Source organism: Mangifera indica, chromosome 10, assembly GCF_011075055.1.
Source record: "Mangifera indica cultivar Alphonso chromosome 10, CATAS_Mindica_2.1, whole genome shotgun sequence".
In the NCBI taxonomy this organism is placed as follows: domain Eukaryota; kingdom Viridiplantae; phylum Streptophyta; class Magnoliopsida; order Sapindales; family Anacardiaceae; genus Mangifera; species Mangifera indica.
The window spans coordinates 805,532-831,058 of NC_058146.1; the positions used below are offsets into that span (position 1 = coordinate 805,532).

General features: G+C 34.4%; 5 protein-coding genes and 1 long non-coding RNA gene across 9 annotated transcripts; 2 read left to right on the forward strand and 4 right to left on the reverse strand.

Moving 5' to 3' along the window:
- Positions 1-921: 921 nt before the first annotated feature.
- LOC123227586 (DUF21 domain-containing protein At2g14520-like) lies at positions 922-7,009 on the reverse strand. The gene is made up of 11 exons (XM_044652639.1): positions 6,260-7,009; positions 4,826-4,902; positions 4,647-4,730; positions 4,208-4,321; positions 3,994-4,080; positions 3,593-3,732; positions 3,419-3,506; positions 1,945-2,018; positions 1,715-1,851; positions 1,330-1,601; positions 922-1,235 (listed from the first exon to the last, which is right to left on the reverse strand). Exons 1-11 carry the CDS (start codon positions 6,435-6,437, stop codon positions 1,191-1,193), a joined length of 1,296 nt encoding a protein of 431 aa, XP_044508574.1. The 5' UTR covers positions 6,438-7,009; the 3' UTR covers positions 922-1,190.
- A 1,082-nt stretch (positions 7,010-8,091) lies between these two features.
- On the forward strand, positions 8,092-12,618 carry LOC123227587 (probable pectin methylesterase CGR3). Of its 3 annotated transcripts, none has more exons than XM_044652641.1 (7): positions 8,092-8,329; positions 8,733-8,885; positions 9,090-9,129; positions 9,435-9,476; positions 10,569-10,943; positions 11,477-11,532; positions 12,059-12,618. In XM_044652641.1, exons 2-7 carry the CDS (start codon positions 8,763-8,765, stop codon positions 12,209-12,211), a joined length of 789 nt encoding a protein of 262 aa, XP_044508576.1. In that variant the 5' UTR covers positions 8,092-8,329; positions 8,733-8,762; the 3' UTR covers positions 12,212-12,618. The 3 variants fall into 3 exon arrangements, with proteins under 3 accessions (XP_044508576.1, XP_044508575.1, XP_044508577.1); XM_044652640.1 differs by having other exon boundaries at positions 8,094-8,269; XM_044652642.1 differs by lacking the exon at positions 8,092-8,329 and adding an exon at positions 8,603-8,626.
- Positions 12,619-13,300: 682 nt separating this feature from the next.
- On the reverse strand, positions 13,301-15,028 carry LOC123227588. Its single transcript, XM_044652643.1, has 5 exons — positions 14,869-15,028; positions 14,680-14,781; positions 14,100-14,170; positions 13,958-14,020; positions 13,301-13,854 (listed from the first exon to the last, which is right to left on the reverse strand). The coding sequence occupies exons 1-5, from the start codon at positions 14,930-14,932 to the stop codon at positions 13,546-13,548; spliced, it is 609 nt and encodes a 202-aa protein (XP_044508578.1). The 5' UTR covers positions 14,933-15,028; the 3' UTR covers positions 13,301-13,545.
- A 1,071-nt stretch (positions 15,029-16,099) lies between these two features.
- LOC123227589 (myb-like protein X) lies at positions 16,100-19,303 on the forward strand. 2 transcript variants are annotated; one of them, XM_044652645.1, is made up of 2 exons: positions 16,100-16,256; positions 17,273-19,303. In XM_044652645.1, exon 2 carries the CDS (start codon positions 17,328-17,330, stop codon positions 19,056-19,058), a length of 1,731 nt encoding a protein of 576 aa, XP_044508580.1. In that variant the 5' UTR covers positions 16,100-16,256; positions 17,273-17,327; the 3' UTR covers positions 19,059-19,303. The 2 variants fall into 2 exon arrangements, with proteins under 2 accessions (XP_044508580.1, XP_044508579.1); XM_044652644.1 differs by having other exon boundaries at positions 16,113-16,402.
- Positions 19,304-20,022: 719 nt separating this feature from the next.
- On the reverse strand, positions 20,023-21,657 carry LOC123227591. The gene is made up of 3 exons (XR_006504543.1): positions 21,354-21,657; positions 20,654-20,848; positions 20,023-20,321 (listed from the first exon to the last, which is right to left on the reverse strand). It is a non-coding gene; the product is annotated as an uncharacterized LOC123227591 (long non-coding RNA).
- A 1,374-nt stretch (positions 21,658-23,031) lies between these two features.
- On the reverse strand, positions 23,032-24,760 carry LOC123227592. Its single transcript, XM_044652646.1, has 2 exons — positions 24,042-24,760; positions 23,032-23,941 (listed from the first exon to the last, which is right to left on the reverse strand). Exons 1-2 carry the CDS (start codon positions 24,647-24,649, stop codon positions 23,251-23,253), a joined length of 1,299 nt encoding a protein of 432 aa, XP_044508581.1. The 5' UTR covers positions 24,650-24,760; the 3' UTR covers positions 23,032-23,250.
- Positions 24,761-25,527: the final 767 nt, after the last annotated feature.

A 25,527-nucleotide genomic window follows, 5' to 3' on the forward strand; every position in this document is an offset into this window, starting at 1 on the left:
ACGAAGAACTTGAGAGACGAAGAACTTCGTCGTTTGTTTTCCCTGACGAAGTTCTTCCCTGACAAAGTTCTTCGTCTCCCAAGGCTTCTCCGACGTCCATCGGGTGTCCAAATGGGAGGAAAGAGATCGTCAGAAGGAGAGGATGCTTCGGGAGGGAGAGACTGTCAGCAATGGAGTCGGAGATTTCAAAACGAAACCTTAGGGTGAAACTGCTATTTTTTAAAATTTAGGTTGGAGGAAAATTTTAGTTGTTAAAGTTTAGAGGGGCAAAAATAGATTATATTTTAGTTTATTTTTAATATTATAGAGAAAATGACGATTTTACTTTTACCACCGTTAATTTTAACTGTTCATGGGTGGGTAAACGGTATTTCCATAGTTAATGGAGGGAACTTTGAGAATTCAACATAGTTTAGGTGGGAAATAGTCGTTTGGCCTAAAACGAAACCAAATTATTTAATCATTTATATGACAGGTAAGGATGAATTTGATGTGAACTGGGCATAGATCAATGTTGGAATCGAAAGAGTTGAGTTTAAGATCAATGTTTGTTTCCAAAGAGTCAAGTTGGAGATAAGTTGTAAAAAAATTGTTAAGCGGATTTGACATTTTTGACTTTGACGGTTCTTTTTTATTTTTTATGACCTTTTGGTAAATTTTATGCCAAATAGAACATGTAGAGTTTGATCTTGATTTAACTATACTAGATTTGAGTTTAGTTCAAGCAAACTATTGTTTGAATTTGATTTGGCGCAAATTTACCTATAATAACAGTCTTAAATTAACCCAATAATATCCAATCATGATAAGACAATTCTTCCAAATATAGAAACCAAGATATTATGTCCCACAATATGATTCTACGTAAATAACTTCATTCGTCAGCCTTTTGAGAGTTAGTGCAAAATTATACAATCCAAAACAATACAAACATTTCTTCTATATTAACTGGCAAAAAAATTTGTCTTTTACATCTCCAGTAACTCTACTTACAAAGCTATCTTATATCGAGTCAACATATACTACAATTACCTTCTCACTTCACTCTTAATAGATCATACATCATTATTCCATTATAACAACAATATTTGAATCAAATCCCAGCTGATACTAACTTCCAAAATGAATTCAACAAATTTCTGACTGTTGTATGATGGTACATTATGCATAAGCAACTATCAAAGCATGTGTCATGAGTCCTCAACTTGATGATCAGTCTCATCATAGATCTCCTCCTATTTAATGCATATTGAGGTTACAAGAAGATTAGCGAAGAACTTCCGAAGAAAATAGATGAGAAATTTGTCAAGTACGTATATGATCTATTACCTGTAAAAGTTCTTCAATGACATCTTCCATTGTGATTATGCCTACAGCTTCTTCTTCCTCAGAGAGCTTTGGAAGTGGATTGCCATCAATCTGCAAAATGTCCGAGTACATGTCCTTCGGCCACTTCTTACTCCTAGAACTAAACCTGTATTGATGTCTTGAGCTGTTGTTGGGATAGCTCTTCCACTTTTGCAGTGGTCTTTTGCTTGTTAAAACCTTCTCTTGTGGAGGCTTTTCACCGTCAATGTCAATCTTCACATCTCCTGTTGAATCTATAATAAAAAAATAAGAAAAATGTAAGCAAAATTTCAATGGACATGAACTTTCAGTCACTGAGCTAAAATCAATTATTTTCTAATACATTACAGAATAAGTTGGCTCTTACTGTCAGCAGAGTTGTTAGCGGGGTTGCTAGCAGATTGTTCTGCAGTGTTGCTAGACCGCTTAACAACAACAGCCATATGACTGTGACCTTTCTGGAACTCATTCAATATATCATATAATGGCAAAGTTTCTTGAACCCTAGCATACAAATACACATATATTTGTTTAGTGAGTCATACAATGCAACATCAAGTGTTTCAAAGAACAATTCCTTGAATCAAAATAAGATACCTAGGAATCCTGCGTATAGTGACACTTTTCACAGGAATTTCATCCCCGGGATGAATTGTCAGTAAATTCTTGACCTAAAGATTACAATGAAGTGGAACATTTAAAATGAAAATTTAGCAGCAAACTTATGACATGGTCACATGAGCATAAAAAGAAGGAAAAAAAATTAAAGCAAATATGTGTTAGGGACCTAACACAAATATTATTGATATTAAAATAAAACAATGTTAACAACAAGAGGTGTTAGAACCTTTCAAAGTTCGTAGCCTCCCAACCTGCCTAAGGTTGTCCGAAATACCTAAACAACAATACTTCTCTCCTCCACTTTTGTAATATTATGATTGATATGAATAATATTTGATATGTGATAATATTTAGTATTTGATTGCTACAGATTGGGATTTGATGAGGATATTATAAAGGAGGGGGTTGGATGGAGGAAAAAAGGAGGAGAAAATTATTGCTATTATAGTTAGGTATTTTGGCGGTCTTTGGCTAATTCGGAGGCTATGGTCTTTGGGAGGAACTGATACCTCTTGTTATCAGTATTGTTTTCCTTTTAATATTACTAATATTTGTGCTAGGTTACTAACAATATGAAATTTACTTAAGAGTAGACATTAAAACTTAATAAGTAAATATTTGCAAACAAAATCTCTGGCCAATTAAGGATAACAGAATCTACTTGAATAAGTTAGTATCTCTTAGAATATATAAGCTGATTATAAAAAAAGTAAAAAAATAGATATCGTTGCCCGTTAAGATTCACCAATATGATCATTTTATTTTGTTGCTAAAATAAGTCTAGATTGAAGTAAAATCTTTATGCCATTTCTACATGCCAACAAACCAATAGACCAGAAAGCACACACAAGAAATTGCAGTCACCAAATCAAAATGCTAAGAGGACAAAATGGTAGAGAAATCAAGGAACTAGATAAAGCAGAAGAATCATGCAAGAATATTTAATTTTCTCAACCAGCAGAATACTGCATAAGTATCAATAAGAAATTAGCAGCAGATCCCCCCAACTCTTTAGGATTTCGTAGAAGCTAATTGCAAATTCAGAAAACCTGCCTTAAAGTCATGCAAACAAAGCTTATTCTCTAGACTCACCATCAGTGTCTTTTTCATATTGTTTTACACTAAAACAGATTATTCATAAACTAGATATAGCACTTTCTGTTAAAGCATAAATCATGAAGTTGAATTTCTGCAAATCCTTCAAGTTTATTGTACAAGAATATAAACACGTCTTAGCCTCTTTGATATAATTATGCGTAAGACTAAGTAATTTTAAATCTGAGTCAAAATTGATTAAATTATACCAAAATAGATATGAGAGGATCACATGAAGCTGAAAGAGAAAGGGAAAAGGAACAAAAGCAAGATAGCAAGAAAACAAGCAAACACCAAATGGATCTAAAAACTATGTACGATGAATATACTATACAAAGATTGATTATCAATTTACCAAAATGAGCCCAATTATGTTTGTAGGTTGCTCATAATAAACCGGCACTCTACTATGTCCTTTATTCAATATTAGATCCATCAAATCCCTGTCCATAACAAGAGCATGCTAATCAAGACGATAAATAGACAACCAGTACTGGCTTTCTGTTTAAATCTCTTTAAAACATCTTACTTGTCAAGCTTAGCATTAATATCAATAGCAAACGTTTCAGAAATAGGAGTCATAGCATCACTTGCGGTTTTCTGTGAGAGCTCCAGTGCCCCAGCAATAATTGTTGTCTCATCATGTGTAAGTTCTCCACCTTTTCCAGCCTAGAAAAAGTCAATCACAGTGTATAAATCTAATTATTCATGATAGTAAACAAGAGGATTGAAAAAGTGGAACATGATGAGGCCAAAATACGCAATAATGTCTAATTTACATAATATGAAAAGTGCAAATAAACCCAAGAGAAAGTTAAAAGAAAATGCAAAAGGTACGAATTGCAGTAAACAAAAGGCAAGACAAGTACAAGAAACAAGCAAAATAAATATTAAATACATTTTTATGGCACCAAAAATTTCAGTACACACCTCATTACCATGCAAATCTACAAGTGTTTTGAGCTCAGCTCTGCGAAAGAGTGCTACATGTCCATGGCCCAACAAATAGTCCAACAGCTGCAAAATCACCACAAATGAAAATAATTTTGGTTAAAAAAGATAAAGTTTTCCATATGAACCAACTTGATTGCTCTATGTCACTCATAAAATAAAAAACAAAAGGGGCTTTCCAGACATATGTTACCTTGCTTATCGGAAAAGCAACAGGGCAGCAGACCCAAACAAGAACACGGACAAATGGAGCCACGGCTGCCCCTATTGCCAAACCATGTCGAGAACAAACAGACTGTGGAATTATCTGTACACAAGAGGTGGATAACTATTAGAGAAATTGCTTACAGCTGGGAATACAAATAAAAGATTCCATACAACATATGATATTCTCCCATGTAGGTGTTTTATGCCAGAATGGACAGATAACATTGACTGTCCTGCTTATGCAGCAACACTGCAGAAAATTAGATCCGTCATTCAGTGGGAGCTACAGATGAGGTGCTACGCCCGAAAACATATCAACAACACATGAGCATGAAATACTAAACAAGTCAGATGTTCAACATAAAAGTTTCCATCTTTCCTGATCTTGGCTCTAAGACAAAGTGTAGTTAGAGTTGGATCCTAACCTCACCAAACAGAAGAATCAGTGTAACTGAAATCAGAATAGCCCCATAGGCTGATACCAGAGCATCAAGAAAAATTGGAAGTGCCTAAAAATAGAGGGAAAAAAACCATTCAGAACACTTACATATATTTTCCTAGAAATCTGAGAAATAATTTGTTCACAATATCTCAATGCTATTACCTCCATGGCAGCAGCATTGCAGATAAGAAGAGTGCAAAGCAACAGATGCTGATTTTTGACTACTGGCAATATCTTCGCTGTAGCACAACTCATCAGCATAAGAAGTATGTAACAAGCTAAGAAACTTCCACACAAGCATATCAAGCAGATGGAGTAGCCATTGGATTATCGATATACAGTGTAAAAGGTAAAATCGTAGATACATAGCATCTGCCGTACCAGTCATTACCCATTATAGACCCTGACTTTTAAGACATTTAAGTCTTTTTAAACTAAACTGTATTTTTAGGTAACGTGAGACATACATTAGCAAAAACAGGTGGTTTTTCCCCCTAAAAATGCCACTGTCTTTTTTTTTTTTTTGAGAGAATTGTTTTTCACTCCAACTCTTGATTACACTTCCCCTAGTTTCTTAATATTATGATATATACAAATTCACAATCAGCAAACTCTTCCACATAACCAATCAGTTTTCCTAATTAGAGATTTTTTTTTTAAAAGATGGATTTTGCACTTCTCTTCATCAACAAATATAAGAAAATCTTTCATATGAAAGCAACTGTAAATATTAGAAGCTTTTGCTGCACAATTAGCATTTAAAGAAGATCCTGCATAGCAAAAAAAAAAATAAAACTATATGTACACACTTTTGATATATAATTTGGGTACATAGATTATGTATAATCCTGTGATTTGATGATTTTGAACTAAATATAAAATAACACATAATTACATGATAATATATCATTTGTGTACTTAAATTGTGTACCAAAAGTGAGTATATATATAGCATTACTAACAAAAAAATAATTCCTTTTTAGTCCTAATGCAGCATTTTTCATATCTGGGCATGTCAACAAAATGTAAGATTCCCTAAAATTATTCTCCAAACTACATTAGAAATTTCTGGAACACAAATAGCCTAAATCATGTAGGACATAATTTCACAAAATCAATGAAACCAAAACCGAATGAGGAAGAACAAAAATATTGTGAAGTTATTTTGAATATAATTCGTTTTTTAGTATTTCATAGGGATTTTGGATTTATTTTCCAGGTTTCCATCTTAACCAAACTCTTCATTACAAAAAGGCTGGCAAACTACAGTTCTTCATTTCTAGATTGCACGATAACTTAAATCCCTGTGTTAATAATTCTTTCTTGCAAAATCCAAAACTTCTCTGATTGAAAAATATAGCCCTTACATCACTTAATCTTATATAAATTGAATTGAGAGACATCATGCCACCAAACCCCATACCACAAAATTTTCCCGTAACTTTTGAAACATCCAAGCAGAATGTTTTCACAAACTCAACTAAAGCAGGAAACTTAAACAAAAAATCTTCTAACTCTCAACATCATCACCACAAGAAACCGTACAAAACTAACTCAATTAGAATTAAAGAGATATAGATGTATAGATATATATACCAGCATGTGTGCGATCCTTAGGAGTTCCAGACCTGGCAATAACTTCAAGATCAACAAGACTCATAGACATGAGTCCCAAAGTAAGGCCAGACATCAACCCAGCAAACAGCACCAACAACACTATTATCAAAATATGTATAAAGAAATTAGTCCCACAACAACTATAGTCTACCGCCATTTTTTCTCCAAACTAAATGAACCCTCAAACTTCACCCCCAAAGCAAACTCTATTATCACCAACAACAGATATCCCTCAACTAATGACTAAAACGACAGCGCTTTCAGCAACAACTAAAGAATCCATATCCACAGGATGTTCAAGAAACTTAATATTTTTCTATTCTGGGTCGGTTTATAAGCCGCCTTTGAGCACAAAACAGAGATTACAATAAAAAGCACTTCTTAGAGAAACACCCCAGAAGCGATTTTGAATAAAAGGACAGAAACCCACGTGGGAAATATAAATGTTGGAAGCTTTAGCTCGCCGGCCAGCAGAGGGAAGAGGTGGAGAGAGTTTGTTAATATTGATTTTGTCTGAAATAGAAGTTGTGGCGGGTAATACATGTCGTGATCCAGAGTGCGGGATTCTGACCTTGATAGTGACGTGGTTTTTTTAATTACAAAATCAAGAATGAAGCTGAGCGAAGCTGATCTCGTGCGCCTGGCAACCGGGGATGACACTTTCTCATCTCACCCGCTTTTCCCGCCAAACGACACTGTCCTACGATTACTTCAACAAATGACACATTTCCTTCATCCCGTCAAAATTCAAATGTTAAATTTAGTATTTTTGTCAGTTTGCAAAACTTAAAGATATTATAGTATTAATATAAGAGGGTTGGACCAATTTGGTTTATATAAATTAATTCAATTTGATTTGATTTAATTTTAATTTTTTTAATTTAAATTAAAGTTAAGTTTAAATTGAAAGAATTAACTTGTTTTTTAAATTGATATAAACTCAAGTTCAAAGAATTTAACTAACGAGTTTAAGAAGGTTCGATTTTGTTTAAACTTGGTCTCTTACTGATATAGTTAATTGCTTCTTTGGAAAATGTTTCACAAGTAGAAGTCTACCATATAATAGGGATATTTGATGATTTGTTTGTAATTAGACTTATCGATCACCTTATTAAACTAGGTTCGCAAAAAAATTTCAGATTTTGAGTTTTTCAGACATGCCCATTTTGGTCTTAATATTTTTGTTTAGGTACAATTTATTAAATTTTTTTTGTATTTGTAATTTTAAAAAATTATAAAAACATCTTTACAAATACACTTTTATTTCTAATTAATTTGAGCCTCGAGTTTAAACAATTTATATTTAAGTTAAAGTTTGATAATTTAATAAACAAAATTTTTTATTTAAACCTGGTGAAAGCCCAACTTTTGTTGACCTAAAAATAAACAATTAAATGTGAAACTTGTCTGCTCAATTAAGAAACCTAGTTGCAATGCATTTCAGTGTACAAATTTAATATAAAATAGTAATTTCATTTTCATAATAATTAGTTATATTAACATCAGTGGTTATCTGATTGATCGGGTCGGTCAAAATAAATCAACCTCATACTGAGTCAAGATCCGATGACTAAAAATATTAAAATATTATTTGTATAATTTCCCTCCACCTCTTCATATATATTATTTTTTATTGACGATATTGGTCACTTTCTTATTACACCTCATGAAATGGATAAGTATTAAATACATCTAAAATTATTTAACAATATCAGTTTCCTCCCCATGATAATCTTTTGCATTTCCAAAAAACGGTGGGCAGGCTGACGCTTCGCCTTTTCTCGCTTTTACTATCAGCAAAATAATTTGCTTTTCCCGCATTAAAGTCAAATGCCAGATAGATCCACCGCGTCATAAACAGAAGGAAAGAATTCCTACATCGAATATAAAATTAAAAATTAAATAAATAAAATCAGGTTCCCACTTGAACTTGTCAGTGTCAAAACCAGTAGTAGATCTGGATCCTGCCCTGAACTTTACCCATCTCAGGTAATGCTGCTGTTTCTTTGGATTTTTGCTCTGAGCCTTTGCTTTTGACGAGTTTGAGTGGTGGGTATTTGTTATCGTAGTGTTGTGGTTGACAAACTGTTTAGTGTTCGCTGGGTCATTTTTTATATATGCCAAATGTTAATGTTTCTTGCTTTTGTTGTTTCTTAGTTGGTTATTTTGGGTTAGTTTGTATTTTTGTAGGTTCTAATGTACTGGGTTGGCAAAATATTGTTCATAATAGTTGGGAAGTTTTGTGGAGTTTGAGTGCTAATTTACTTGTAAGTCAATGCTAGGATTGAACCTGACTGATATGATAAGCTGTGTGGGATTTAAAGATGAAGGATACGATTCTAATGAGTTGAGATTTTTGGTTATTTCTGAACCCATGGATAGAAAGAAAACGTAAAGAAGTTAGAAAACTTGGACTGTAAACACAGTACTAATTTTTCTTATTTTAATCTAGGTTTTGAAGACTCTGGACTGTTAGATAGCCATGTCAAGAAGGCCTGTAAATCCTGCTCGACGCCTTACTGATGCTGGTAGCATTCCTTTTATTGGTTCAGCACATTCCAAATCACGCTCATCACCCTTGCTGCCTATTATACTTATAGCAGTGGTATGTGTCATTGCAGTTGTTGTTACCCAGTTTTTTTTTCCCTGTTGCAATATGATTTTTTACAATTTTTAGATTTGCAGCTGGTATTCCTTCAGAAAAGAAGCATGCTTATTGCAAACACCTAGTTTTTAAATTGTGGTTTCCAAAATGTCTTAGCATGAAAAGGAAAGTTATTAATCACTTTTTCTTTTTAAAAAATTTCAGGGTGCAGTTCTTCTCATTGGCTATTTGTATAGTGGGTCAGGTTTGTACTCCCTCTGTTAGCTCTATTTTTTGTGTATGATGAGTTGTTCATGAACTTCTTTGTTTCTCTCTCCCAATACCAAGACGTGAGCGCAGTTGTCTGTTTTGCACTCTGTTTTTCCCAGTCCTTCATGGAGAAAACTAGCTGGCTAGAAAATAAAGTGATTCATAACAGAATTTAATGTTATTTTCCTTTAATAACTCTAATGTTGATCATCACAAGTAACCGTAATTCCATGGCATGTGCCTAGTTTTTATGTTCTTTCTATTTTATCCTCAGTTTTCACTATTTGGTTTCTGCTACAGGTAGAGGAATCAGTGAAAAGGAGGCATTGAGTAAGATTGAAGGTGTGGTTTATTATAGTCTTGATGCTCTTTAATACCTTTTATTTGAGTGCAAAGTATTGTACTGTCATATATGGCTGTTTTGTTTCTTCTTTGTAACAGCTCTGTTCGCTGATTTTTTAGTTGGACACTTTTGTGGTACTTAAATATAGTAACTTATGCAATTGATTTAAAGGATTATCAAACCTTGTGAAGCATATACACAACCTTTTAAACAGGATTTACTGATTTGGAGAAATTTAAATATGTCAGTATTTGCAAATGAATGATGAAAATAGAATGTTGGCTATTCAATTCAACAAGCTTTTAACTCTTTTAACAGAGTATCGTTATTCTGTCATGGGGAAGTGGTCATTGGGTGGTTAAAAAAGCAGTAAGTTAATTGTGACCAGGCTGAGTTGCAATTGTCTAGAACTTCCTATCAAAAATGGGTTAGAACTTACAATGTGCATACTCTTGTTTATGCTTGAACAGTGAAGTTAAATCCAGGGCAGACATTGTGTACACTGTCCATTTTAATCCCATATAATTTATGTGGAACAAGAGAACTTTCAAGTTCAATCTCCTAAATCCACAGGGGAGGAGAAATTTGAGAGAAAGGGGTCTTCATTGTCTTTTACAACAGATTTGAGCTTTGTCTAGGTTCAGATTGTTCTGAGCCAGAGGATTCAAATTATTACTTTGGGCTTATAAACAACCCAATAATTTGACCATCCACAATCCGTAATGTAGATATTTGTCTGCATTTATATGCTTTATTCTTACTGTGTGTTATCAATTGATGATTTATGGTATTGATATATTGTTTTGTAGTTTCTATTTCTATTTTTTGCATTTCACTATTTCTTTTTGAAGTTTTTAAACAAATACTGTATTATTTGTGTAATTTGTACTAAGAGTTGCAGAAATTGAATATCATGAGTACAGAAATTCACTGAATGAAACATAATTTGGGCGTTTTGTATCCTGCTGAGAAATATATGGCAGTATAACCTTTTATATTACCTTCCAATTTGTACATTATTCTATATGCATGTCAATTTGTCAGATACATCTTCATTTCTCCAGTTTCAAGATTGAATTATGTGCATGCAGATGATGTCTCATGCACGTTAGAAGTCCAGAGAGCAATACCCGTTCTCAAGAAGGCTTATGGTGACAGCATGCATAAAGTATTACATGTAGGACCTGAAACTTGTTCAGTGGTATCTAAATTGTTGAAAGAGGAGGATACCGAGGCTTGGGGTGTTGAACCATATGACTTAGATGATGTTGATGCCAACTGCAAGAGCCTAGTGCTCAAAGGCATTGTGCGGGTGGCTGATATCAAATTTCCTCTGCCATACAGGGCAAAGTCATTTTCACTAGTCATCGTGTCTGATGCTGTGGATTACTTGACTCCAAAATACCTTAACAAAACTCTTCCAGAAATGGCAAGGGTATCTGCTGATGGTGTCATTATATTTACTGGTATTTGGCTTACCTAGAACCCCTAATTTATCTTATTTTATGTTTCTCTACAAAATTCTCTCTGCATTTGCATGTCTTTGTCTGCTTAGGCATGACAGGCAAATTCTTGTTTATATTGGGTGAATAACTCAAACCTGGATGAGAAGTTAACTGGCAATATATTTTGGTTTGACCAACTTTCTTTGATCAACTGGTTATGGCTGTCAGGGACTGATTCAGTCTATATGATTCCTTGTTTGGTTTCTCCCATTTCATTTGGTGCTATTACTGGTGTGGCAATCCAGTTTTCCCTGATCACTTTCTTCATGCCTTTTCTCAATCTGTTAACAGGAGACAGTGTAAACTCTCCCATACAAGAAGCATTCCTCACCTTTCTCTTTTCCCCCGCTGCCAGAAATCCTTCACCTAGATCATTTTAACGTGATTACAGCATCTTAACATTGTGTTGTCAATTATCAGCTTTTTATTGTCATTCTGATGTCATAAAATGATTGATTATCTGAAGTTTTTGCTGATGCCATTTCTATATGTAGGCTATCCAGGTCAGCACAGAGCTAAAAATGTGGAACTGTCCAAATTTGGCCGTCCGGTAAGTGATTGATGTTTTATGGATTTCTGTTTGCTCTTAGGCTTTTTGCATTATTGCAGACAAGCGACAGTGAATGTTATATTTGGTTTATAGGTCTTGAACCCTACAATATTTCATCTTTTGCAACCATCAATTTTTTCTACAAAATGTTCCTAGTGTGGAATGCTTAAGTGGCACGCATTTGGTTGAGTAATCTTTTTGCTGCTAAATGAAACAAATTAAGAAATTGATAAAGTAACTGGAGATATAGATTATTTTTTTAGTAGAGAAATAATAAGACTAGATTCCTTTGAAATTTTAAGCAAATATAGAATCAAATGGAAAATGAGAGAATCATGTACAAGTGCGTTTTTTTGTAATAAAGCAGTGAGGTTTTGACATAACGAATATCTGGTAGTTTCCAATGTATATTGTCAGCTTCATTTGGGTTTGACAATATTTTGGTGGCTTTTAATGGTTATTGCAATTGAAATTTGTAATTATTGTCAGAAGAAAGTTGATATCCTGAAATGTTGTTTTTGTGTAGGCCAAATTGCGTAGTCCATCTTGGTGGATAAAGTACTTTGTTCAGAATAACTTAGAAGATAATGAAGCTGCTGCAAAGAAGTTTGAGCAGGCTGCAGCAAAGAGGTCTTATAGGCCAGCTTGTCAAGTTTTCCACATCAAGTCGCTTCATTGAGAATCTCAGTGTCATATCTTCTCGCAATGAGCTTGCTGTAAAAAAACCCATGATAGCAAGACTTAGATGCCCCAAAGGGTAAGTTATATTCCGTTGTGACTTCATTGCCATGTTTCATGTAGCACTGTCAAGATAGTAGATTTTGTTTCAAATGTCATTGGGGAAGTAAGTTCACAAGAATTTATCTTCCACCCTTATGTATTCTATTTGTTTTTGGTATTTTGCTCATGTCCGGACCTTATTTATTTAATGATTATAGAACAAAAGTCATGATAGTTGTGTAAATGTCAAGATTTATTCTGTCATCTTTGTATTATCCCCTGAGTTGGGAATTAGATTATCATTTGGACAGATGGAAATTTGTTGTTTTTCAAATTTAAGGGAGACAATTTATTGTTTTGGCGTAATTTGGGTGAAAAATATGCCGACTCCCAAATTCTTACATAATTTTCTCTATCCCACATAAGAATATATTAAATTTTTTAATAAAACTATATGTACAACACAAACAATATATGTTTTCGTATAATTAAGTATTATTTTGTTTTAATTTTTAATTATCGATTCATATGATAATACATATTCTATATAACATTACTCTAAATTTTTATCTTAATTAGCATGCATGTCAATAAAACAATAATTATCATGAATTCATACAGGGAATTCATCAATAACATGCTCTTTCTTTTCGGATTTTCCTACGGTGTCATTGAAGGCTCCATCATTGAGCAATATAGTTAGTTTGCATGCTTGCAACTGTAGATATGGTCTTACAATGGAAATTTTAATTATTCCAAAAACTACACAAAACTGTTTATATATATACTATATATATTGGAAACGCCGGAGATATTAAGGTATTCTTTTAACTATTAGCATAAACTTTTAGTTTTGATGATACATTACACATCTGGTATCTGAACTACCAGAGTATGAGTCCCGCGAAGGGTGGGAGTAAACAGTATGCAAATTTGCAAAATAAGACCCATATTTAACCCTCGCATGTCTTCACTAATGTGAGAGACATTACCTGGTGCATCCAGAGAACTGGGCACAAAACAAATTTACATACTCTTACCGCATAGATTAATCACTCTAATAATGAATTCTTATAACAAAACAAATTTACATACCTTATGTCACTGTTTGATGTTTCAGAAGATTAACAGACAGAAAAAACTGGTCAACCACATAACTTAAATCCTGGGCAGACACTGCACAATCCTTACATTAAAACTTCCAGCATACAGTACACAAGCATTTTGTTGCAACTGTGTGAAGAAATGGCGAGTCCCTTCCTAAAAACCAAAGCGAGAGAGAGAGAGATGTTTTCATGATATCTCAACAATCTTTGGCCGCTTCTGTGATTTCTTGTCTCCAGAAGCTTCGCTTTCGTCCTTTAAGGTCTTGGATCTTTTAACTTGCATGGGAAAACATTTCTTCTTGTCTTTATTGGCATTATCATTGTCACTACACTCATCATCCCTGTCTTCGTCATCACTATGTTCAATGCCACCTTCAGAGTCTGTTCCACCACTGCTAGCAGCTAAAGGAATCACTGGCTGGTTGCCAGCAATAGCTGATTCAGCAGCCATTACAGCTTCTGGTGTATGAAGATCAGCTACACCTAGCATTAGATCCTGTCATGAAGATGCACCGCAAAATTATGTTGCGATCCGCTAACACAACTTGTAATTCATAACAAAGTAGGATGAGGGATGGAACGCGAGAAACTTCAATTACCATCTCAATAACTTCAGATTCATTTCCAGTGAGTACTTCAATATCATAATCTTGAGCTTTATCCTATGTTTGGTAAATTTATGCACAGGTTAGTCATCGAGAGAGCATGATTGAATCTAAATAAAAAGATCAACTTATAAACCTTTGCATCAAGCTGGAGCCTTTTATTAGCTTCTGACATCACTCCTAAGAAATCCTTCACTCTTCCTAAAACTGAAACAATAGCCCAGAATTAAGAACCGACTACCATGAAAGTAAGTCTTACATCCAGTTCCTCAAACATCCACTCTGCAATCGACATCGAACATACATTCCCATATATGATTTCTATGATTAACCACACATGACCCAAATAGTTTAACAGTGAGGAACCAAAAACCTACAAACTTTACATTATTTTCAAATTATCCAGAACGTTTTCAACTGTTCCTCCTAACTAAACAATTTTGAAAACACTACCAAGAGTAAGATAAAACTAAGGTCAACGCAAAAATTGGCAGGCTGCTAGTACCATAACAGATGCAACTATAGATCCCCCAGTTAGACCGCATCAAAATCATTAATTAGCTAAATGAAAGAGCTATATGACATGGGTTTTTTATAGTTCTTTCACATACCAATTTCCAGACAAAAATAAGTACAATTGCATTGCCAGATATTTGCCATTTCATTAATAAAATTAAGAAATACTGAAAAACATAATGTAAGACTGGTGAGAGTACCTTGGCTTGGAGGAAGAGGATTAAACATGGGTTTTTCATCTGGGTTTGGTTTCTTGAACTGAGAATGGGACTCTTTCTTGTTGCAAACGAGAAGGGCAGATTCTGAAAACACAAACACAAACACAAACAGTGAAATTACAACAATAACAGGCATAGAGAAGAGAAGAGAAAGAAAAAGAAAAGAGGTACCTGTGAATGAGAAAGCGCAATTCTTGTGCTCCAATTGCAAAAGATCTTCACTTATTTCAGGCATCTCTTCAGGCTAAAGTTAGGGTTGAGCAAGGAACCAGAAACTCAGAAGCGGCAATACGCTCTTTCCAAAAGTAAATTCCTCATAATATGCAACTGCAACATATACATGACCATACATTTTTGACCAAAAATCTGAGTGTAAAGACTATATTACCCACCACAGCCATAAAATATCTCATTTTTCCTTTTTTTTTTAAATTTAATATATTCAAAAAACATTGCCTATCCTATTTCTGTTTGAATGACACATTCTCACCCTCAGTATAGGAGTAGAACAAGAATTTCAATAAAGAATTCTTTGTAAACCCTCAAATTTAAGTTGGAATCAAACTTTAATTTTAATTTGATTTGTTCAAATCAATATAGATTTAAATCAGAATCGATTCAAATCCAACTATTACCTACCAAAAAAAATTATATTCCTTTATATTTCGCATTTATTTCAAACTCTATAACTGAAATATTAAATTACCATATGGACATATAACTATTTTCCATCCGAAGATTGATAAATTGACCATTTTTATACTTAAATTTTAAAAAGTCAAATTTCTATCTATTATATGCCGTAATAAAATAATAGTCTACCAAATCTCATTTTTTATCAAAAGCCACAATTGAAGCACCTAAAACATCTAAGGTAAACCATAAGCTTTACCTTAATATTTATAAGTGGGAGTTTTCTGTTATTTAGGGGTGATTTAGAAAATTCTTGATAAAATTCTTTTTAGTGTGAAAAATGCCAATAATGTGTATGACAACTCTAACATGCATTCACCATATTTGTCTTTATAAATATTATATATACTTAAAAATTAAATACAAATAAGATTGTAAATATTAATTAATAAATTATTATTTTTAGCTCCATTTAAAATATTTATTATTATTCAAATTTAATTGTTTAAAAAAAATTGAATTTAATTTATATGAATTAAGGATTAAACCGTGTTTAAATTTATGTTTAGTTTGAATTCAATTTATTTATAACTTTGATGCCACTAATTACTCTGTTAATAGGTTTCCAATAATATTGTTTATCTACTAAAATGAACTTAAATTCAGCATTATAAATTCGATTCGAATTTGTGTAATCTACTCATCTAGTTTGACTTCACTAGGATAAAATAATAAATAAAAGAAGAAAATGGGGCGAGTAAGAGAAGTTTCCTAGTCGATTGTGAGAATATAAATAGCGCAGATTTAGATCCAATGCTTAGGCAAAGGGAAAGGAAAAGCTGCGTATGCCCAAATCTCTCTTCTTCAAAGAAACCTCTTTAACATCACTTCTACTCCTACTTTAACTTCTACTTCTTGAACTTCAGGTACTTTCTTTTACTTTCTCTCACCGTCAACTTCACTTTCCTTCTTTCAAACTACTGGATTTCCTTTCCCTTTGCTTAAAATATAAAAAACTCATCATCCTAGTGTAGTTTCCTATCTGGGTTTGTGTTTTCTCACTTTATTACTGGTAATAATCTCTCTTCCCAAATGGGTTTTGACCCTTTGCATCTGAATGATCGGATTTGTTGTGGGTGTACTCATGCATTTCTAGGGTTTTTGTGTGGTTGCTTTATTTTTATTAAGTTTATATGGGTTTCATTTATTTTTGTATTGTTATTGTACTGTTTTGACGTTTTGCTAAATGGGATTTCAGTTCAAAAGATATGATTTTTTTTTTTGAAGTTGTTGTTTTTGGAAGTAATTGAATGACCGTGGACTCCTAGACTGATTACAGTGGGACTATTTGTTTGTAAATCTGAGTCTAAGTCACATATTAAACTGTTTTGCGTTTTCTATGGGAACTGAGGATGTGTGTAAGATTGAAAACTCTTAAGATGTTGATATGGGCACAATTTTTTGGATAGTAAATTTTTTGCTCAGAGGTTTAGAGCTGTGCTGATAGGTTTTGTTTCCTGAAAACAAGATTCTATAAGGGAATTTTATAATAATTTAGTGTTTTTTGATAGTGATCTAGTTGAAGTAACTAAACGGCTTCAAGAGTTTGCATTGAATAGATAATCTCCTTTTGTTCTTATGACATATCTGCCTGTCAATTCAATATGTTTGAATTTGTCCAAAGTGAATAATTTGTGGCTAGGGAGGTTTGGTTGAAGCAGTTGTTTTTATGAACTTTGTCTTATTTATTTACTGTTTCTTGCTTTCATAGATTTCATCAGTTCTCGGTAGATTTTCTTGTACCTTTTTCAAGTAGGTTCTTGTGGCTATGGATCTTTAGGACTGCTGAATCAATTAAACTGATTTTTATTAAGATCTATTGGCTGAATTCTTTGAATAGTGATTTTATTGTTTAGTTATTTAATGTTACATATTGGAACAGACACGGCATTTTCATTTGGAGTATATTATAGGAGGTGATTTAGCAGGATTACACAATGATCAAGCGGTCACCAAGTAGAAACCAAAGATCTAAAGGAGTGAGGGTAAAACATGTTTTGCAGATTTTTCTGCTACTTGGTGTTTGTTTTTGGTTAATCTACCAAGTAAAGCATTCTCATGATAAGAAGAGGGAATTTGATGAGAAAGGCTCAAAAGTCTCGGTTAAAGCACAAAGTGATGACGAGATCCTGAAACTGGGGAGGAAGGACCTTCCTAAATTACCGGAAGTTGGTAAGAATGAGAAGCACGAGGAAGAAGAGGAAGATGCTGTGGAGGAGGAAGAAAATAAGCCTGAAGAGGAACAAAAAGAAATAAGAATGCATGTAGACGAGGATCAAGAAGAAGCAAAGCATGAAGAAGATGAGCAGGAAGATGAAGAGAACAAGCACCAAGATGATGGGGAAGGAGCAAACAAGCAAGAAGAGGAACTAGAAGAGGAAACTAAGAATGAAGAGACAGAAGAAGATAGACGGGGAGGTGAAGATGAGGAGATGGATGAACAAGATCAAGAAAGAACAGAAGTTGATGGTGATCGTGAGGACGAATTTTTAGATGAAGAGAAAGAGAGAGAAGGAGATGGTGATGATAAAGAGAATGAAGAAGAGGTTGATGGTAAAGAGAATGAAGATGAGGGTGATGATAAAGAGAGTGAAGAGAAAGACAGTCAAGTAGAAAATGAGAATTCATCTGATGATCATGATAATGAGGGTGATACGAATTCTCACGTGGCAAGAGAAGAACATTATAAGGCAGACGATGCTTCTAGTGCTGTTTCCCATGATAACCAAATTACAATAACAGAGACTGATAAGGCAAGTTTGGAAAATTCAAATGAGAATAGAAATATTTTAGAAGAGGGGGATAAATCGAATAATAATGAGAAAAGTAATGAGGTTCAAAACAGTACAGAGTTAAAGTCAGGAGAAGGTGAAGTGGCTGGAAGTGGTAGTCTATTGAATGCAACTACTACTGAAGAAGAGGTTCATGGCACTAGATTAAACGACCCAGAAAATAGCTTGGTTCTAAATGCAAGAACTAATTTGACTGAAACAGGTACAGAAACAAGCAACAATTCAACTGGATCAAGTACCCAAATTACTGTTCTTTCTCTGCAGAGTGAAATAAAGACTACATTGGTTTCAAATCAAACTCAAGATGCAGCAGTGGATGGTGCAACTAACTTAGAAGCCCATGACCTTCAAACCACTGTATCAGAACACGCCGAGAACTCTAACACAGTTTCTGACGGCAATCAATCAAACTCTACTGAAACCAGGAATGCAAATGTAGCCTTGGAAGATACCTTCAATAATTCAAACCCTGCTCTATCAGAAAAAACCATGGGCACAAATACGACAGTTGTTGGAGAGGTCAGCTCTGGGTCTTTAGCAACAAAGGAGATGACCAATGCTGCTCAGAATGAAACAATAAATAGTGGTGGTGAATCCGGTGGAACAAATGAAACCTCACACTCTTCCTCAATGAACAGGACTGGGGACAATGAAACTAATGAAAGCACAAATGGAATGCGGGATGCGCATAGGGACAGTAGATCAAGTGAAACAAATGGTAGCACAATTGAGACTGTAGATGCGGCTAAGGAAGACCCCATTGATTCTTCAGATTTCTCAATTATCCCTGACGAGAAAGAATCTCATATGGATCTGGAAACTTTGCCTGACATCAGAGCAAATGTGGATCACAATGAAGAAGCAGCGGCAGAATAGAAATTCTGGTGAAACCTTTTGGCTTTCTGTTGTTGCTCCTAAGTTTTAGTTGTAATTTTCTTGCTTGGTTTCAATACAGAAAAAGGTAACGTTTTCAGAGTGCTTCTGCTTTCTGAATTGATCCATGTTAGAGAATACAGTGCCAACTTTGCAGGCAAAATGTAGGCAGGTTTATTGTGGCAAGTTTTTAACTGTATAATTTATGTCAACCTTTCTATGATACTCTTGTATAGTTTTTTATTCCAGCTTTTGTTGTTCTCTTCCCTGTTTGGCATGGCTGTTGTCAATTCAACCAAAAACCAAATAGAATGCAGAATATGTTGTGTTAGTATCAACACCAGTCCCGCCTGAAACATTGCTATAGATGTGAATGTGAGTGTCTGGAGTTGGCGCACATAAAAATGGAACAGGACTCCATATTGAACTTCATATTCAATTAGAGGTGGATTTTACCCGTACACACTGAGCTTTGCTTGAATCCATAATATTTCGCTCAAGTTTAAGATTGAATTCAAGTTGAGTTAGTTTGACTCAAATTGGCATTTAATTTGATTTGAGTTGGAGTTTTAGTTTGATAATTCAATTCGAATCTTCCTCTGATGATAGTATTTATTTTGTTGGTGATATTATTTATCTTATCGACGAGTTTGAACTTGAACTATCTATTTAACCAAACTTGAGTCAAAGCATGTTTGATTTTGGTGTGGCTCAAATTTAGCTTTATTCAAGATTGAATGCTTTAAAGCTAGTGTACAATATCTTAGGAAGGTTGTCCATGAGATTAATAGTATGATTGATGAGAAAAACAAACAAGCCTAATTGTAGCCGAGTTATTTGGTTAGAACTCTAGTTTAAATTTCATTTGTTCAAATTAAATGATGGATTCAAGCCTACCCCGTGCCTGTTACATCCAGTCTAAACGCAAATAAGGTAATAAAACCCAGCCTCGGAAAACCGTCACAAGTTTGAGCTTAAAGTCATCATATGACAGAACCATTGCAATTGAAATTGCTTTGTGATGTATCAATACAAGAGATTATAAAGCTTTTTAACCATGAAAGAGAAATTTACAACATCACAATTTCACGTAAATAAAGGCTTCTGCAGTCCTGAGATCAAATAATCGAATATAAGAACTTTTCACGAGTGCACCACCAGAAAATATGGAACAGTGGCAAAATATTTCCTTCGTCTTTCCAGGCAGCTTGAAGATGACTTGCATATTCTATTGCAGGAACATCATGATCCACTGTGCTAATATGCCTGGTTAAAATCAGAAGAAGTCATCCATCATTGACTGTTAACTATGATTTTTTTACAATACACCATTCATCACGTCAATGCCTATTCATGTTGCTGGCTACCTTTGATAACACTTCTGGCTAATTTGATGAACTCAAACTGATTGTTTAAGATTTGAGCTGAAAGCTCAAGTTAGCCTAGATTGCACCTTTCCAGGTGAACCAACCCATGTAAGCAATTTAGAGTGAAAACTCCTATGAAGTAAATATCCATAAAAAAATTTTCATGATCTTTATATACATTTAGAGGTTTTCATTTGTTAAGTAAATGATTAATGCTGAAAATATTCCTACCGTCGAGGAAAGCAATAGGTGAGAGATCTTTGAGGCGCAATCTACCATAGATTAGGTGTTCAGTTGCGAAAAGAGACAGCAGAAAGGTGAACGATAGACACCTGGAAAGGAATCCTCCTTCAAGTTTAATTGCACAAATAAAGCAGACTGTGGTAGTGACAAGACTCCAAACAGCAAGCGGCCCTTCATGTGATTCTACAGGAAGGAGAAACTGATAAATTTAGTCAGAGAAAGCATGATAAACCATATCTTAGAGAAATTTTGAACCCTTTAAACTTACCCCTTACCGTATATACATCAAAATAATAATGTTTTAATGCGAGCTAAGTTGAGTTTGAGTATGATTTTCTTCAATTTAAGCCAAATTTGAGTTGCGCATATTGCTTAAGTTCAACTCAATTCCAACTCCATTTTTAAAACGGATTTTGAATAGATTTTAACTATTAAAATGACTTAAAAAGAAAAACAAAAAAAGCCATTCAGAATAGCTTCAAATTGCATACTCCAAACTAGCAATTGATTGAATAAACAAGAAGGCAAACATAATATATGATTTGAATATGCAAACAATTAAACTAAAAATACTTAATTGAGTATCTAAATAATATGTTATCATATAATTAAAAAATTACCGTAAATGAAGAACACTTAACATTACCCATGTATAAAAGTAGAACCATACGAAGTAAACATGACTTACTTATGTTACTTGGGTATTTGGGGCAGGGTCCGTGATGAAAAAGCCAGTTGCTCAAGAAACTAAACCAAATTGGAGCCAACCGAAGCAATCCAAGCCAAGTAAGATTCATTTTTCTGTATACCTCACAGATTCTCTGTCAAAACGATCCAAATCTTCTGGATTCAAGAGAAGTGCAATTCATATGAACAGAGGGATGGATGATCAGAAGTAAAGAAGGCACTGATTCCTTCTTTGACTCATATTTTTGTCGTATTGGAAATATGTCCACTATTCTTTCTTTGGGTTTTTCGGAAGAGCAAAGGTGTGTGTTGGGTAACCGGATGGAAATCATATAATTGAGATATTTTATTTTTAATTTAAAATTATTTAATTATTTTTAAATATTTAACAGAGTAATTAAATTCAACTTATTCAATTTATGAGAGAATAAATCATCAAAGAAGAAAAATAAAAGATATTAAAGAAGAAAAAAAGTCGGTTTTCTAATGCATTGATATTGCCACAACAAAAGGTTCAAACTATTTTTTCTTTAAACTAAAACTTCACTTATTCAAGCCAAAAATCAATCCCAGCTCGAGTAGCTCAGATGAAATTTATCCCTATTCAAGCTTGTGTTTTGGAAGGAGTCTACCATCAAATCAAACACAAAATAACAAGAGGTAGACACAACACTAGATTGTATTGGGCCAAATTCAAGAAGTTCCCCCATGCCCATGAGTTTTGTTGTACAATGGATAGGCAATTGGCGAGCCCTGGGAGTCATGCCTAGCTGCAACATAGCAAGGCCAAAGGTATGACCCAAGACTCTCCGAGTTGTCTTTTCATGGACCTTTATTAGGATGACTAGTATACTTTTATCAGTTGATCTGTCATATTATATTTTTTGAATTTTTAATTATTCATTACTTTTTATGGGTCGCAACCCACAGCCCTCTACATGGCTTGTATGGCCAACGGGTTGTGCAAAAATCGAGCGAGCCGAGCTAGCGACTTGTCTAATAGAATGAAAACTCGTGGCTAATCATCATTAGCATAGATTAATTATTCTTCAATTATCAAAGTTTCACTTCACTTAATACGACTAAGAATTTATTAATGCTTGAATCCACAATAACCATTTTGATTTTATAATGCATAAACTCAATTTGAACTATTTGAGCTTGAATGGTTGTTTGACTTGGTTCAAAATAAATCTCATTTTTTTAATAAATTTGATTCTTCTTTTTTAATAATTCAAACAATTTGAACTCAATTTTAAACTAATAATTTTGAATTCAAATCAAATTTAAATTAAATCTTATTCAGATTCTTATTAACTCGAAATTTAACTATAGTTCAAGATTATCTATAAAAATAAATTTTCTACCATCTTATTTAATATATACACATCTATTTCAACATTGATCATAATCAAAGGTGGATTTGATATGAGTTATTCGAATTTGGATCAATGTTAATCTTAACTCGAATTCTCTGATCATGTATTGATTCATTCGCAATTCTTTTTTTTCTTGTATATATTTTTTTTTTTTTTGTCCAATGATTAGAATAGACTAAGTTCAACCTCTGATTGACCATGCTAATTCATTTTTATTACCCCTATTTGAGTTATGATCACAACCCCAGAACAATGCAAACACCCTAAACAAAATAATAACAATAATAATCTTACTAAGAATTATGAAAAAATAACCATTTTTTTATAAAAAAATAATGCTAGCCTGTTTTATAATTCCTCTCTGTACAAAATTAATAATCCAATCGCAAAAACATCCAGCTCAAAAACTGCTATCAGTCCCTGTTGGTTAAAAACAATACTCCTTGTCTACGAAAATAATCCAACGCCCAACTAACTACGCACTAACTTCCCTACACAAAACGACAAACCATTTCCGCACTAAACGACACTCTGATGACTTTGCCGTCTCAACTCCTTCCTTAGTTTCTGAGAAAACGGCCTACATGCATCCATGCTCAGATCCACCGCCGCCGCCAGTGCCACGAATGCGGCAGCGTCCTCCGTGCATGTCACGTGCTGCACCCCCACCTCCAGTTCCGGTTTACTAACCTTGCCCACCGTCGAAGACATCACGAAACCTCTGTACATAGGAAACAAATAGAACGAGAAATCGGATCCTGAACCGGATCCGCAACGTGACCCTGATCCGAAATCGACACTGCTATTTGGGCTTGTATCTGGGGTTGCGCATAGGTTGGTAGTCGTGTCGATTATAAACTTGCCGCCTTTTGTGCTACTGAGAAGGGAGTTGGCGAGGGTTGAGGTGACAGAGGTGGTGGTGGTGGGGGCGTCTTGAAAAAGATCAAACTTGTATCCGACAGCGTCGGAGAATCCTGTTTCCCGCCAGGCCTCGAGACGGCCCCAGGGCTTCCATGTGCAGTTTCCAGGGCGGAGGATGAGCCAGGCGCCCGGGTTGGAACGGCTGACCCGGTCCGACCCGGGAGACGGGACGAACGGTGTCACCATTGACGCCATTGCAACTGGGGAACCTGAAAGGTCGTGGATTGTAATCGACCAACCCTTTCTCTCTTTGGAAGATTGATCCTTCTCGCCTTCTTTCATGGATAATCTGCAGCAAAAGTTAAAAATCTGAATGTTTAGATCGAATTTTACATAATGAAGGGTTTAATTCAGTTAATCAGTTTAAACAGAACTCTAAAGAAACTGACCTGGGTCTGTCGCCGCCGGAGTTTCTGAACCCGAACTTGCAAGTGAAGACAGCCTGTTTAACGCTTCCTTGAACCTGAAAAACCTGTGGACTGCACTCCGGCTCGCCGTCGAACTGAAAAACAAATCTCGGGTCGGGTTCAGTTTTAACAGTAAGATACAATTCCGGGGACGACGCTTTCTTGTTCCCTCCGATAGCCACCCAGCCGTTGTGGACGATGGAAGGCTTAGACTCGGCTCCACGTAGATCCAGAGGCACGAAAACCCGCCCTAACAATTTGTCCACCGCCACACACGACGTACTGTTCCCACCGGAATAAACATCGATCTTCAAAGTGGAGCTTTTCGACGAGCAGCCTTTATTATTCTGAAGGATATTTTCGATCTGAGACTTGCTGAAACTAAAACAAGCGGCAATAGAGTTCGACAGAGGAGAAAGATAGGGTTCTTCAGCCAGGTTTTGCCCCTTGACCAGAGGGATTTGAGCTCCCTGGTCAGGAAAGTCTTTCAACTTGATTTTACAGTAACAGTCCCATGACGACTTAGAAGAACCACTGAATCTCAAAGCTAAGTTGCCTACAAGAATCCGCACGAACGGGCACGGATCCATGATTGATGATTGTTTGAGAGGAAGAGAATGCAGAGGTATAAAAGAGACGAAGGAACTCAGAATAAAAAGAGGGAGGACGGAAAGAAAAAGATAAGACTTAAGAAGGAGAAACAGGCTGTCTAATAGCTGGTGTGTTTTAGAAATGAGTAGAGTATTTCTGTCATAAGGTCGGTCTCATCCTAGAAATGTTGCTTTCGAACATTCCAGTAAAACTTCTCTTAGATCAAACACGTAGATTCACATCTCAGAAACAGCAAATATTTAGTGTTGGAGCTTAAGCCTGCCTCAACTAACATATGCCAATTAACAAGTAATCTTGGTGTTATTAACAATTTTTTTACTTTCATTGATAATTAATTGATTAAGTTATAGTTACATAACCACTAATTATGATATGATAATCACGTTTGTTTTTAATTTTTCTCATATTAATTATCGATGTTATTATGTTTTAAAAACTTAATTTTTTGAATAATAAAAATTTCACAAATAGCTTAAAAGTTCTAAAATTTTAAAAAATATAATGTGTATCATATCATATTATTGGTCGAATAATGTTTTAATCATATATTTTTATTGTATGTGTATTATATTATATTGTAATATATATCTTTGAAATAATAAAATTTTATTATTGTCACTCTCATTATCTTAAAAAATATCATATACAATTTTAAAATTTTTTATTTTTTTTCAAATACATTCCTAAGGCATCATCCCTAACCTCTTAGAAAATAGCACAATCAACAATTTTATAAGCCATGTCAAGGCCTACGGGTTGAAGGGGCTGTGTTGGGGGCTTACGAGTAACGCATGTCAGTCGACCCAACATGGCTTGCGAAAAAAATTAAAAATTATAAAGATTATAAAATTAATAA